This window comes from Molossus molossus, unplaced genomic scaffold (assembly GCF_014108415.1).
Source record: "Molossus molossus isolate mMolMol1 unplaced genomic scaffold, mMolMol1.p scaffold_m16_p_2, whole genome shotgun sequence".
In the NCBI taxonomy this organism is placed as follows: domain Eukaryota; kingdom Metazoa; phylum Chordata; class Mammalia; order Chiroptera; family Molossidae; genus Molossus; species Molossus molossus.
This window is the reverse complement of record NW_023425355.1, coordinates 139,073,815-139,088,701: the sequence shown is the minus strand read 5'-3', so window position 1 is coordinate 139,088,701 and position 14,887 is coordinate 139,073,815. Positions and strand designations below refer to the sequence as shown.

Here is a 14,887-nt window from a genome sequence, read left to right as displayed (position 1 = left end):
GTGTCTGATGTTTGCCAGTTTCTCTCCCCAGGTAGACGGTGATTTTCTTTGATGACAGTGGTTGTATCTTATTCATATCATATCTCTGGGCACTGCACAATGTGCACACAGCAAGTGCCTAATGGCTGAACAAACAGAGCTCATAGAGAACTGGGACACATGAATTAAATAACTGCCAGTTCAAAAACCTCATGTGTTGTTAAGACAGATGGCTGTGTGGATCAAGGGCAGCTGAGAAGGCTTCACTGAAGAGAGGGAACATACATTGGACCTTGGTGAATAGTGGCAAGGAGATGGAGATGGTGAAATCAACTCCACATTTCTACTTTGCACTTGACAATATCCCTTTCCCCCAGATGCTGTTTCCCCTTTGCTCTGTGTCAAAGGGAGCCCAGAAGGTTCGCTGCCTTATGTTGGTATTTCCTTTCCTCTCTCCCTACACCTACCCATAAAATGCATTTATTTAGTGTCTCAAAGAGAAATTCAGCCGGAATTCATTGAGTGAGTGCGACTTTCTTAGGTAAGACTGTTTTGTTTTTGTTTTTTAATAGAAATAAAAACCAGAGGACAATGAAATTGTTATCAGAAACATAAAATTGCATTGTTAAAAATCTTGGATTGCTAAAATGATCAAACATACTCGTTTCCTAGAAACTGCCTTATAGAAATAATGTCCATTTAATATTTAATGTAACATTGAATATTATGGTATTTTTTAACTCTTTTGCATTTGTACCTATTTTTCTTACACTGAAAATCTTGATTCCTAAAAATATTAAGAAAATTACTCACTTGTTTGATTTTAAAACTGTTTTAAAATTGTAATACCAACCCGAACAATAAAAATAAACTAAAAAACAAAATAGAAACAGTCTCATAGATAGAGAACAGACTGATAGCTGTCAGAGGAGAGCATATGATAGCTGTGGGGCTGGGTGAAAAAAGTGAAGGGATTAAGAAGAAAACAAACAAACAAAAACTCCTCATAGACACAGACAACAGCATGGTGATTACCAGAGGGAGAGGGGTGGGGCAGGTAGAAGAGGATAAAGGCGGGATAAATGGTGATGGACGGAGACTTGACTTGGGATGGTGAACACTCAATACAGTATACAGATGATGTATTATAGAAGTGTACACCTGGACCTAGGTAATTTTATTAACCAATGTCACCCCAATAAATTTAATTTTTAAAAAAGTATGAAGTTCAAAATTTTTGTGCTGTTCTTTTTGTATTTAGATCAAATCCAGTTAAATCATACACTCATAAAACTATGTTTAAAAGATGTTAAAATAAATATTTTCTCTGTGTGGTTACGTTGCTGATATCTTTACACAAATGGTAGGTTCTTCATTTGTTTCTGTTTGTTTTTAATTTTAAGATATTTTTCTCTTCTGGTTTAACTTGATATTTTAAATATGTGTTTACATCTTTCAAAATTAAAGAGAAAAGACATACTGAGAGAAGTCTCAGATCCATCCTTACCCAACCCTTCAGCCCAAAGGGAATGTTTTTAAAATCTGAAGTTATTAAGCCTATCACGGAGCACTTTAATTTATAAAAAAAATAAATGAACAGAGAGGCCTTTGGAAAGGAGAACTCCTTTCTGGGCAAGTGTTGTTTTCCCTCTGCTTGCTCTGGGGGACAGCTGGAGCCTGTTATCTCAAGCTCCCGCTCACAAACCCACTGCCTCCAACACAACCTCTGCCATTAGCAAAATATCCATCATTCTTTTTCAAGCTAGACCCATGAAGTTGCTGGAATACTTCAAAGGCAAACGGAGAAAAAATAAGGTGTGTCTGTGCTACCTGTTTTCTTGATTTAATAGTTTTTTAAATGCTACTTTGAGAAGTTGCTCTTCTGAGCTTGGGAAGAAAAGAGAGGCCTCTTGTGGGAGGGGGTCAGTTCTCCCCACATCACAAAGTGAACAGAAGCAAACTCAAAAAGGCAGGTGAGGGGAAGAGCTGAGAATTTTGGGTCAATTGTAAAGTTAATAAGATCTATTTAAAATGGGTGCATACATTCAAAGGATCCAAATTTCCCCTGAGATAGAGATTTTAGGTACAATGCAAAAATGTTCTAAGTTTACTCTCCAATATTATGATGGTCAAAAACCCACTGCCATTTGGATATGCTATAAAAGTACTTCCCTGAAAGCTACTTAAACTGTAACTTTTAAATTAAAGTATGGTAGAGGGGATACTGACAAAATTATATATTTGAAAAGCTGCAAAATGTGGTTTTCTCTCTGCTGCAAAATGTGGTTTTCTCTCTGGTTTCTGAGTTGTCTAGTTTCTCTCCAGTTCTGATCTAGGATAAAGAGAGTGTGTGCATGTGCGTGTGTGTGTGCACGCGTGTGCATGTGCGCATGAGCCAATGGCCTGCCACAGCCCTGAGACTCCATCAGCTGCCTGAATCACAGGTGACAATCACAAACTTGGTTATAAATCTCATGCCAACCAACAACCAACACAGGCTGTGTAGTGGGTAGGCTGCTTTTTGGTTGGGGGAGAATTGCCCAAGGGATACAGGGTCTTCTAGTTCCTGCCAGAGCTAAACCAGGGTACAGAACTGATATATCTAGTAGGGTCACACTGAAAGCTGCCATGTATGTCCCCTACTTGAGATCAAGTAATGCCCTGAAAACCCACAGGAACAATGCTAAAGCAGACAAGACGCCTGCCTGTGGAACCCCCCCCCCAAAGAGAAGCACGAGCCCCAAACCTCTACTCTTCATTGTCACTGCTTGAATTTACAAACATGTAGGAAACAATTTGGGTCTTGAAAAACAGCCTAGTATTCAGCTTTAAAGAAAAAAAATATCAATCTGGTTTTTATTCCCCTACTTCTAATCCCTTAAATAGTTTATTTTATTTTAAAATATAATTTAGCTAATTGTATTGTTCTCTCAACTCTTAAGTTAGCTCATCGTAAGCTTAATGCAGTCATTCTTTTTCTTCTTTTTTTTTTTTTTTATCCTCACCCGAGAACATTTTTGCATTTATCTTCAGATAGGGCAGGAGGGAGAGAGGGAGGGAGAAAGAGAGAGAAACATTGATGTGACAGAGACACACCGACTGGTTGCCACCCACACAACCTCAACCGGGGCCGGGGCCAAACTGCAACCAAGGTACATGCCCTTAGCGGAAACCGAACCCAGGACTCTCTGGTCTGCAGACCGATACTCTAACCACTGAGCCAGGGCAATGCAGTCATTCTTAATCCCTATATTATTTTATCTTACTACTTTGCCCTCATTTCTCTCATTCCAGTATTCGTTTACATTTTAATGATTTCACTTATGGACCCAGAAAATATTTCTTGATTGTCTTGTATGTATCAGGCACTGATTCATGTGCTGGGGGCACTGTGGTAACAGGATCTGAGTGAATTACATGAGATGCTTGGTAAAGTGTTTTGGAAACTGAATTTTTAAACTTTTGGTTAGCATCCGATATGTGAATATACAGTCTGTCCTTCAGAAGAGCCTTTTGTTACATCTGTAGGCCACACGAACACTGTACAATGTTTTTGCAAAGAAGTAAAAAGAATAGCCAGGTATTGTTCTAAGTTCTGTACAGGTATTAACTAATTTAATCCCCCCAATGATCCTCTGAGTCATTATAGGTACCTCCATTTTACAGATGAGTACCCTGAGGCCCAGCAGGCTTAAGTAACTTCTTTAAAGTTCGTCAGTGGTGGAGTTGGCCTTGAACCCAGGCAGTCTGGCTCCAGATTGTCTTTTTCTGACCCCAGTGGGGCTGAGGCCTCCTTACGGTTTGCTTCTGACATAATGGAATTTAAAACAGCAGGAGGCAAGTAGAGGCGTTTGTTGGAAAAAGAATGATGTTCCAGAGAGAACTGGCAGTAAATATTGCTGATTGGCTGCTTGATAAGGATGGAATGGGGTTTGGAGGATTTCATACTCTCATGAAATAAACATGTGATTTTGACCTTCCAGAAGTGACAGAAACTATTCTAAGTATCCCATCTTTATCCCTCCCCTCTTTCAGCCTTCACTTTAGACCGTGCTCTTCTGGCAGAATCTTGCTCAAAATTGGCTGTGGCTTCCCAAGGGCTGAAACACATACAAACTGAGAAACAGGGACGCAGCTATCTCTGGGACTATCAAAAGGACAGCTGAGTTGCTTGCAAAAGCTAACAGCATCTTGCACAAAACCCCCTCACCTTTTTTGTGGATGTAGAAAATGAAGTCCAGAAAGGTTAAATAAGATTTTCCAAAAGCCACAGAGCTGGTCCCTAACATCTTCTGTAGGGTCATAATCAAACTGACCCTCATGATGAGTAAGACCCCTTTCTTGGATGTCATGGTCATTACACACATTACAAATAGTGGCTCCCAGACCACAGCCTCACCATCACCTGGGAGCAGTTAGAAATGCAGATGCTCAGGCCTCACCCTGACCTGTTGAATCAGAATCTGCATTTTAACAGGCACCTAGATAATCATGAATTTTGAAGTTGGAGAAGCACTGGAATGGTCACTAATTCCATTTTCTAGATATTATAGTTGTGGGAATAGAAGTTGGGGTTGACTACATTAGTTATAAACACATCAATCTCTTGAAAGGTATATTCTCAGCCCGACCTGGTAAGTTAACATAATATTATCTTCAGTTTGTTTTATGGTACATCTAGACTTTTCAAGATCCAGTCATTCCTCAGTGAGCAGATATTAAGACTTCAGACATAGAAAACTATGGTTTTATGTGACCCAGAAAAAATGGTCAATAGTCCCCCCATCTTTACACTGACTCATGCTGGTGGCTCATGCAGGATCAACTACCTTTACCAAATCCCAGCAAGTCTCTCTAGCATAGACAGCAAACATAAAACTCAGCCTAGCTCCTGCTCAAGTTAACACAAAGTAATCAAAATAACAGTAGTAACAGCTACTACTTATATGGTGCTTACAATGTATGTGATGTTGTTTTAATAGCTTGATGTATAAAAAGCTCACTTAATCCTCTCAGCAATCCTATTTGATGGATCAGAATGCTGAAGCACAGAGTAGTTAAGTGACTTGCCCAAGGTCACACAGCTATTTCATGTTGGGGATTCTAATCCAGGCCATCTATCACAGGTCCATGCTGGTACCCATAGCAACACATTATCTCTCAAAATTCAAATTAATACTAAACAGGGTTGCAAGAGTTTCTTATTAAAACGTTCTCATAATAAAAACTAATCATTGACTTAGGAGAATGTAATTCACTTAAAAGATTTTACTCAACAAAAATTTTAAAAATTACAGGCAAGAAGCTACTAAGATACTATTTTACAAAGTTAAAACATTACCTCTGGTCTCTAATTCTTGGTTGTGACTGCAAGGTTATGCAGTCTGTTGCTTGGAAGTGCTTTAAAATGTCCTTGTGCCTGTAACTGGAATTGGCTCTGACATTAAAACCGCATTGGAGCCCTGGCCGGTTTGGCTCAGCGGTTGGAGCGTCGGCCTGCGGTACAGAGAGACCCGGGTTCGGTTCCCGCTAAGGGCACGTACCTCGGTTGCAGTTTGTCCCCGGCCCTGGTCAGTCGTGCGGGTGGCAGCCACTCGATGTGTCCCTTCACATCGATGTTTCTCTCTCTCTCTCTTCCTCTCTCTCCCTCCCACTCTATCTGAACAAAAAATGGAAAAATGTCCTCGGGTGAGGATTAAAAAAAAACAAAAGAAAAACGCATTGGATTTTCTATAAGTGAGAAGCAGTTGTGAACTCTGAGGAGTCGTGATATTGCTGGTTTAGCTTACCTATTAAAACTGTGGTTTCATTTCTCTTTTTAGCTGCAGACAGCTCGACTCTTTTTGTAAAGGAAATGTTAAGGACAATTCCACAAAGCCTTATGCTTTGGTTGAAGTGCAAAGGAAGATATCTCTTGACATGTACCTAGAATATTAGAGACCTGGAAACACAGAGCGAAAAGCCTCATAGGAAACAGGGCAAGCAACTTCTCAGCTGCACGAAATCAGTTCTCCTTAGACCTCCCTGACTGATTCGACACACAGCAACATCCCTTGCCTTACACCAGAAAGACCACACAGTATCTGAATTGTCCTCTGTGGCACTGAAGGGAAGGAAACTCTTTCTATACAGCTGGAAAGGGCACTGCCCAATGCTTGGAGAAACAGAAATGGGTCAGAAACACGATGAAGGGTCATGTTTCCAACTTCAAAGTACTCATAGAAAGCAGGCACATATATACGCTCAGTAGGGAGCACATTTTGATTCTTTTACCTTCAATTACTTCTGTTTGCACTGGAAACACAAAGCAAAATAATACACATGCCTAGGCCTGGTACAGGTAAAGAATTGTGGTTATAGTGTAGGAAATATAGAATCCCGGTAAGTCCCAACCAATAAGCATGAGCAACCTGTTACCCATGAAATGCACCCCACTGAGTGGTTGGCTAGTAACCACTGCCAAGCCATTGTCCCTGTGGATGTATCTGAACAAAATTTAAATAAATTAGTATATAAAATAGTTTTTTAATATGTTTTTATTAATTTTTTTTTAGAGAGAGAGAGAAACATCAATGTGAGAGAGAAACATCAATCGGCTGCCCCCTGCACACCTCCTACTGGGGACTGAGCCCACAACCTGGGTATGTGTCCTGACTGGGAATTGAGCCAGTGACCTCTCAGTCCATGGTATGATGCTCAATCCACTGAGCCACACTGGCCAGGCATAAAAGAGTTTTAAGTGCTGGCTACCCACGGGGAGAATGGCAAAGTGGTTTCTAACTTATTGATGCTTTCAACTCCTGTTGGCATGTGTGGAACTGGGTATCAGGGCCCCTCGAGGTCCCCTTAGATCCCTTTTAACCATTTTGTGACCCCCCCAACCCAAACTCAATGGCCATGCGTAATGACTTGGGGTAAGGGAGCATGAAAGCCCAGCTGCCTATCCCTGGGGGTCAGGGGGACAACTCCGAGGTCAGCTGATCCTTGAGTCCCCATCCTCTTTGGGACTTTACCTGAGATGATACCCTTGCTTGGCTCCCTGCCTGACTCATTTTTCTATTCTCCTAGGGTTACTTTCTTTAAAATCAGTTGCACATGAATTCTCATCTTCAGTTTGATTCTGGGAAACCCTACCTAAGAGACTATGCTATGCAGCTAACTCCCCAGATGGCCCTTACTTTAAACTTGGCTTCCCCAGCAGCAGTTCTGATACGCAATTAACATCGTCTTTAACATATCCTTTTCCTACCACAGATATGTGCATAATCTTTATCCTCAATTGGTCTTATTTGATTAAAATGGTGGGACCCTAAGCTGAAATATTAGTCTTAGTTGAGAAGAATGTACAGGGTATGATATGTATGAGATAACCAAATGTTCAAATTAATTTTAAAAACATTTCTATGATGCAGTCGTGTGCTTTCTTTCCTAAGTTAGGCATAAATAATTTAAATAAATCTTCAGGGAGTGGAGTTGGTTTTGATTTTGGTTTGTTTCTTAACAATGGTGATCGTGCAGTTCCAAGGAGATATAAAATGACATGATAAGCAAAAGGAAAGAGGCTAAATCAGCAATACCTTGAAAATTGCTTTTTGACCAATTTTTTAACATGAACTTGCTTTCTTATATTTTTTTTTAACTCTCTGAGTTTGCATGTAGCAAAAAAAAAAAAAAATTCTGGGTCCCCTAAGGTTCCACTTATTCTGACACCTCTGAAGCAAGTCCATCCTATGGTACATGAACTGTGATAAACCCAGTGAGAACTGACAACACAGAGGGAGCCAGACTTATGTCACTGAGTGCCTCAGCTTTCACAAACACAGCAGCATGGCTTACCTTCACTCCCAGGGCTTCTCCAGAGATGACAGCAACTGTCACACCATCCTTACTGGGTTTAGGAATTTCTTTACTTTTTAGTTCCTGGTACTGAGGCTCCACCATCTTCTCTGAGCTCCTCAAATTAACCCATAGTTGTAGGCCATGGGCTGGCTCCTCTGAGCATGGCATCTCCGCATGCAGAATGCCCCGGCCCGCGGTCATCCACTGCAAACATCAGACCAACAAAAAGGAAATGTAACCCAGACTCAAACAAGTCTGCAGGTGGGACCATATGACATAGTAACTGAGTGAGGTACCTTATAAGTGCTTCTTTCACAGTCCTGGGGCATCATAAGGAATAAGAAAACAACAATGACAACTGCCAGAACCCTTTCTAGTTTTCCCAATGCATCTATGCTTCCCATTTGAAATCAAAGCATCAGATCTGAAATTCACATAGAAGCCTCTCTTTGGTATCCCTGAGCCTTCGATTGAACACTAAGATAGGGAGATGCTGGCGAATAGTATATTGAGGAGTGCTCTTGAGAGCATCTTAATAAGTAAAAAAAAAAAAAAAAAAAAAAAAAGCATGATTGGGCAGGGGGAGAAGTCAGTCAACAATGTGGCTACAACCAAGGCCTTAGCCAATCTAGCAGGAGATCTGGAGTTGGATAAATCTTCAGAATTGTCCCAAATTAAGGTGAGATAGCCAGGCTTTTTTTTTTATCCCCTACAGTGACTGTGTGCCACCCCCCAGTAGGGAGCACACCCTTGAAAGAGGCAGTTCCTGCTGCACAGGGTAATACCCAGAGTGGGATGCAGCTATGAGTCATTAACAGCCCATATTCCCAGCAGCTAGAGAATGGATAAGTGTGAGGATCTAAAGATACATGTGCAGGGCCCACAGTATCCACTATACCGTGGATAAGTGACTTGAGTCTTTGCTTGTTCAATTCCAGTAATGAAGCCCTCACTACTTAGAAGAAAAACAGTCATTGCCTCTACTGTTGTACAGATTCTTCAAGCATTTGTTTATTTGTTTATTAAAAGCATATTAGGGATGAAGAAATGGAACATGATAGACTTCTTGCCTGTCTTAGCTTGGGTTCTTCCACAGAAGATCTTGAGACAAAGATTTCAGTGCCGGTAGTTTATTTGGAAAGTGACGCAGAAAGCACAAGTAGGGAAAAGTAGGGAAGAGTGAGCTAAGCAAGAGAGAAAGCCAAAAGGCGGATTAACGAACAGGTTACATCTGTGAGTACCTGGAGCTCAATCCCACTGGGATCCATACAGACATACTTGAGAATTGTTGCATGGAGGGCAGAAAAATCTCCACTTCCCTGGTCAGGTCACAACCAGTAATCTATAGAACTTTCAAGGCCATTTCCATTTTATGTTCTGCTCTAGTGAAAGGTTACTGTTAACTTTTGGCTACAATTCTTTCCTTTTGCTTTTTTTTGCCTTCAGATTCCATGTTCATTAAAACACCATGAGTCAAATATTTGTAGTTATCAATCTGCCAAATATGTAAATAATCCTAGAAAGTAGCTGATAAAAAGTTCAGACTTACAAAACTTGTAAAGATTACCCAAGCATTTCCTGGAGATTTTTAATTCGAATGCATTTCAGACAAGACTAGGATGGTGGCAGGATTTGGGTCATTGTCTTAAGTGACAACACCTAGCCTTCAAATGAGCTGGAAGATAAGTAGTAAACTGTTTCAAATATAGCAGAACAGTCTATAAAGATGATGACTAAAACTGGAATGCTGAATTTGGCAATTGGGACATCATGTGTGGCCATTACCTGAACAGCTTTAGTAAATGTTTGGGGGTTGTTGAGAGGCCAACACTGATTTTAGTGAGTGAAGGATGAAATGGAAGATAAAGGAAGTTGAGACAGTCACTGTTGATTACTTTTTTGAGAAATGTTAAGAGAAGGACTAGGTGAGAGCTAAAAAGTGATTGAGGGGATCAAGAAAAGTATGAAAGAAGAATACAAGAGACCTATGCAAGTTTCCAGCATGTGTGGAAGGATCCATAGAAAGAGAGAGGTAAAAGAAATGAGACAGGGAAGAAAGTGTGAGTGTACTAGCAGTGGGCAGATCAAGTATACACATTGAAAGACTATTAAACCATCAGCAATCCCTTGTCCTTGGCCACACATACCTGCAGGTCTCCTGGGTTCAACTGACCAACATGTCCACAGAAGTCTTCATGGGCCATGCTGCCCCCTTCCAGGAGGTAAGATACCTTTGAAAAAACAAGCAGAAGGAAAAGTAGCTGTTGGATATCTGTGTAGAGTTGTTTCCTTTTCCCATAGAAAATGTGTTGAGGAAAGTTTCAGGAACAACTAAGACAGTAGGGCTAGCCGAGGGAATGAATCTCAGTGAAAGGGCTGTGCTACCTCACACAACGTCTTTGAGATAATATCACATAGGAGCCCTTTCCAGTGGAAGAGGGAGACCTGGGAATGGAAGAGCTCACAGCCCAGTGAGAGGAGCCCCCACTTAACCCCTTAGCCCCACAGGCCATGGACCTACCACAGTGGGTCCTAGAGCTCAGGGGAAAAGACAAGCAGCTTCTGTTGAAACAACAGGGACCCTGTGACCAAAGCCATATTCGACCAGGTGTGTGGAATGATTGACCTGAAAGTTGACTTGAGAATTCTAAAGGAAATGTATTTCTGACATTAGGCACACAAACTCACTAAGTACTCAACAAATGTTTGTAAAACATATCAAATGAAATCATATGAATTAAAGTCAACTTGTCCAGAGGCAGGTCCTTACTAAATCCAAAAGTGAAAATAAACTGTGAGCTCTTCAACAGAGTAGCTACTAACCGTGTGTGGCTGTTTAAGTTTAATAATTTAAATTTAACAAAATTTAAAATTCAGCTCTTCTATTGTACTAGTCACATTTCAGATGCTCAATAGGCCCGTGTGGCCAGTGGCTATCACAGTGGACAACATAGATTATAGAACATTCTATCTTTAAAGAAAATTCTATTTGACAGCACTGATCTAAAAAAAAATAGATCAGAAAATCAGCAGTCAGCTGTGGTAGGCATTCTATATGAGGAGCAAAACTTTCCCAAGAGCCTCTACAATCACAGTATCTCTTGGTAGAACAGGATGTCCACCAGCTTGAAATAGCAGTAGAAAATCAAGTCCTTATTTCATTATCTTACTAAAAGGAAAATTCAAGCAACTCTAAAATTCTCATTTTTAAAGCTACTGTAATTATTCTAGCACACAAAGGTTAAAAGACATTCAATTACTTAGAAAGAATTTTAAATCACCCCAGGGACATGGTAACATTGTTATCCGAAATATACAATTTTAATACTTAAAGCTTAAAATGGTGCATGTGTATCAGGGTAGTAGCTGTCTCTGTACAACTCTATTTAGATTTGACTATCCATTTTGCTCATTTTGAACACCTTTATGAAGTTCATCTGTGATTCCTACAAGAAATTCTAATCAGCCTGAACAGTTCTGAAAGGTGTGCGTAAAATCGTGTTTGTCTATAAACCACAAGTGGGCTCCCTGCCACAGGCTTATGGGTGACAACTTTGAACATTTATGTATTGGATGAAGTTCTCATACGCCAGCTATCCCAATGTTTTCTTTAAAGCTTAATGTATTTATCCTGTTTAATCTTGGAAATTTCACTTCAAAATTCTATTTAATCATTATTAAATAAGTGAACCAAAAAATGCAATCTGCAATTAAAATCCCAGCATTTCTTGCAATTATGTGAGCTAGTATTAATTTTCACTCAAAGACCCATTCAACCAAATATAACAATTTAAATCCACACTTTAAAAAGATAAATAATGGTAATGAATGGAAACTAGACTTTTGGTGGTGAGCACACAATAGAGAATACAGATATCGAATTATAATGTTGTACACCTGAAATTTATGTTATTAACCAATGTTACCTCAATTTAAAAAAAATGCTTTTTACCAACAAATCACAACTCCCTGAAAGCACAAAAAGAAATAGAGTGATATCATTATATGTAAACAAGAAAGAAAAACAAAAATAATGTACCCAAGAGGTAAAAGAAAATATTTATGAAGTTCTTAGCATATATATCAGAAGTATCTGTTTACACAAATAAAATTGTTACTTCACCACCCCGGAAAGCAAACAACTTAATCTGATTGGTGGACATGAAAGCAGAAACTGCTTGCATAGCTGAAGCCCTGTCCCTCTCCTTCCTTTTTGGGAATCAGCCTGCCCACAGAAAGCAAGTGTCCTCTTTTACTTTTTGCCTCTATGAAACGGGCCAACCCCCATGGTGGTGGCCTGCAGGGGTCCAGCACAGCCAGGGATATCTGAATAAAGTCTGCCTAAGCTTCAGGTGTAATATTTAGAAGCCTAGTTGCCTGCAGATATAAGCCACATTCTTCAATCTCAGCTTTATCAGAAATAAAGGTATATATTTTCTTTGTCTGCCATCTTTCTTATTCTTTTATCTTCTCAACTGTTTCAGAATCCAGGCTGGGAAAATAGGCATTGTGTATTCCTCATACCTCAAACTAAGGGCAATGAAAGATGTGATTCTGTCATACTGTTGAAATCTTATATTGTATCCTTATAATAAACCCACCTTTTCTTCAGCTAACTCTTGAGTGCCAGTTCCTGAAACCTAATGTTTATAGAGCACTCACTCCAGTGCAAATCGGGGCAAGCTAACATGAGGACCCTCCATGTGTCATCCTGCAGAGCAATGTCACTGAAGTATACAGTGTACAGAATGGCCTCTGCAGCAACTTTTATCCCAGCAGTGACAGGCAGATGGTTACAGAAATTGGGGGTTCTAGGTTGTGATGCTTAATTTTATGTGCCAACTTGACTGAGCTAAGGGATGCCCAGATAGCTGCCAAAACCTTATTTCTGGGTGCATCTGTGAAGGTATTTCTGGAAGAGATAAGCATTTTAATCCATAGGCTAAATAAGATAGCCCTTACAAAAGTAGGTGGGCATCATCCAATCTGTTGGGGGCCCAAACAGAACAAAAAGGTCAAGGAAAAACAAATTCTTGCTCTTTCTTCTTCAAATAGAACATCTATCTTCTCCTGCCCTCAGATCAGAGCTCATGGTTCTTGTCCTTAAGACTCTGGGACTTACATCCGCAGCAAACCCTCACCCCAGGTCTCACACCTAGAGCCTCATACTGAATTATACCACCAGCTTTCCTGGTTCTCCAGCTTGTAGATGTCAGATTGTGAGACTTCTCCATCTCCATAACCATGTGAAGCAAGTCCCATAATAAACTCCTCTTTATATCTATCTCTATATATCCTATTTGTTCTATTTTCTGGAGAACCCTGACCAGATTTCAAGTCTAAAACCATTACCTGGAAACTTGGTATAGTAATGGCAACAGTGCAACATTGGTTTAGAAATAGAAGAGACCCATTTGTATAGGAAATTAATATATGATGACAGTCATTTCAAATCAGTGGGGCAAGGATCCACATTCCAATAAATGGTACTGGAACAATTGACTGACCATATAAAAAAAGAGAATAAGCTCCCACTATACACAGAAACATTTTCCAAATGGATGAAGGATTTAAATGTAAAAAATACATTTCTAAGATTTCAATCTAAGGAGACAAGAATATAAAATGTTTATACAAATCGATCTTTGCAATGTTTATCATAATAGCAAAAAGATAGAAACAATCTGGATGGTGGGTTAATAGAATACACTTAGCTAAATTATGGTGTATATACACAGCTATACAAGGGAATATTATGTAACTGTTCAAAGAAATTGAAATTGCTAGTGACACAGAAAAATGACATTATTTAATCAAAGCAAGTTATAGAACAACACTTTTATTTAAAGAGATCATATACAATGATCCATTTAAATGGGTTCATTTAAATAACACTGGATTCAGTTATGTCAGGGTATGCATGGAGGTGCTGTTACTGAACTAAAGGGGTTCATTCGCCTGTGCACATTAAAGCCCAAACACACATAGGAGTTGGCAGCAAAGAAACTAAAGGTTTATGTAAGGAAATGATGACAAACCTGGAGTCACAGGTGAGCTGTTATCTAAGACCTGGCTCCCAGATGGTTTGTAGGGGATAGGTTATATAGGAGGAAATTAATTAATCATGGTGGAGTTGGGGTCGTGGTCTCAATTGATTGGTTGGTGCTAAGGTATGGGGTAGTTGATCATTGCATCTGGTCCTGATTTTAGTCATGGCATTAATCTGTATGGTTTCACAAAGATATGGTTCAGTGGGGTCATTCTGCTTTTTCTGGGTCTGGACTTGAACCACAACTGTGGCCCACATGTTTTCTTTAGTTTGACTGAAACTCTGTCTCTGTAGTCAACAGACTCGAGCCTTTGTTCCTAAGATTATTTGATGCTGACAAGAACCTCATTTTCCTGAGGGCTTAGTGATTTAGGGAGTGGACGTGCAATAAAGAAACAGACAGGTGAGTCAGGGTGCTCCGAGGTTGGACAAGGCTAGTTTAAATCAAAAGGAAAGCGCTGGCCAGTTTTGCTCAGCGGTTAGAGCATCAGCCCAGGGACCAGAGAAACCCAGGTGTGATTCCTGCTAAGGACTCGAGCCTCAGTTGCAGATTGCCCCCCCCCCTTGGTTGGGGTCCTGCAGGAGGCAGCCACTAGATATGTCCTTTTCACGTTAATGTTTTTTTTTTTCTCTCTCTCTCCCTCCCACTGTATCTGAACAAAAATGGAAAAATGTCCTCCGACGAGGATTAAAAAATTAATTAATTAATTAAAAAAAGGAAAGGAATAAAGGTCACATTAAAGAAATGAAGTTTCTGCGTGGTTTCAGTGCCTGGATGCACACACAGCAAAATGTGAACTGTGGTCATCTCCAGATGGTAGATTTGCACCTATGTGTTGTGAGCTTCTTTCTACTTTTCTGATAAGTTGGGTGTTCTGGAATGAGTACTTTACATTTTTACAACAAAGCAAGTCATTTATTTTGGGACAATATGAAGATGCTGCTGCTAATCAATGAATGAAAATAAATGATGTGCTTTGTTTCTTGTTTCAGTAAACTGGGGCTGGTCAGGAAGGCAGT

At 40.0% G+C, this 14,887-nt stretch overlaps 1 protein-coding gene across 2 annotated transcripts in view; it reads right to left on the bottom strand.

Moving 5' to 3' along the window:
- Positions 1-14,887, bottom strand: part of PIR (pirin) — a 97,303-nt gene that overhangs the window by 56,002 nt on the left and 26,414 nt on the right. For both annotated transcript variants that reach the window (XM_036271285.1, XM_036271286.1), the window contains exons 4-5: positions 9,966-10,049; positions 7,816-8,022 (exon numbers count right to left, since the gene is read on the bottom strand). In XM_036271285.1, coding sequence (XP_036127178.1) covers positions 7,816-8,022; positions 9,966-10,049 — 291 coding nt within the window. The remainder of the gene's footprint in view (positions 1-7,815; positions 8,023-9,965; positions 10,050-14,887) is intronic.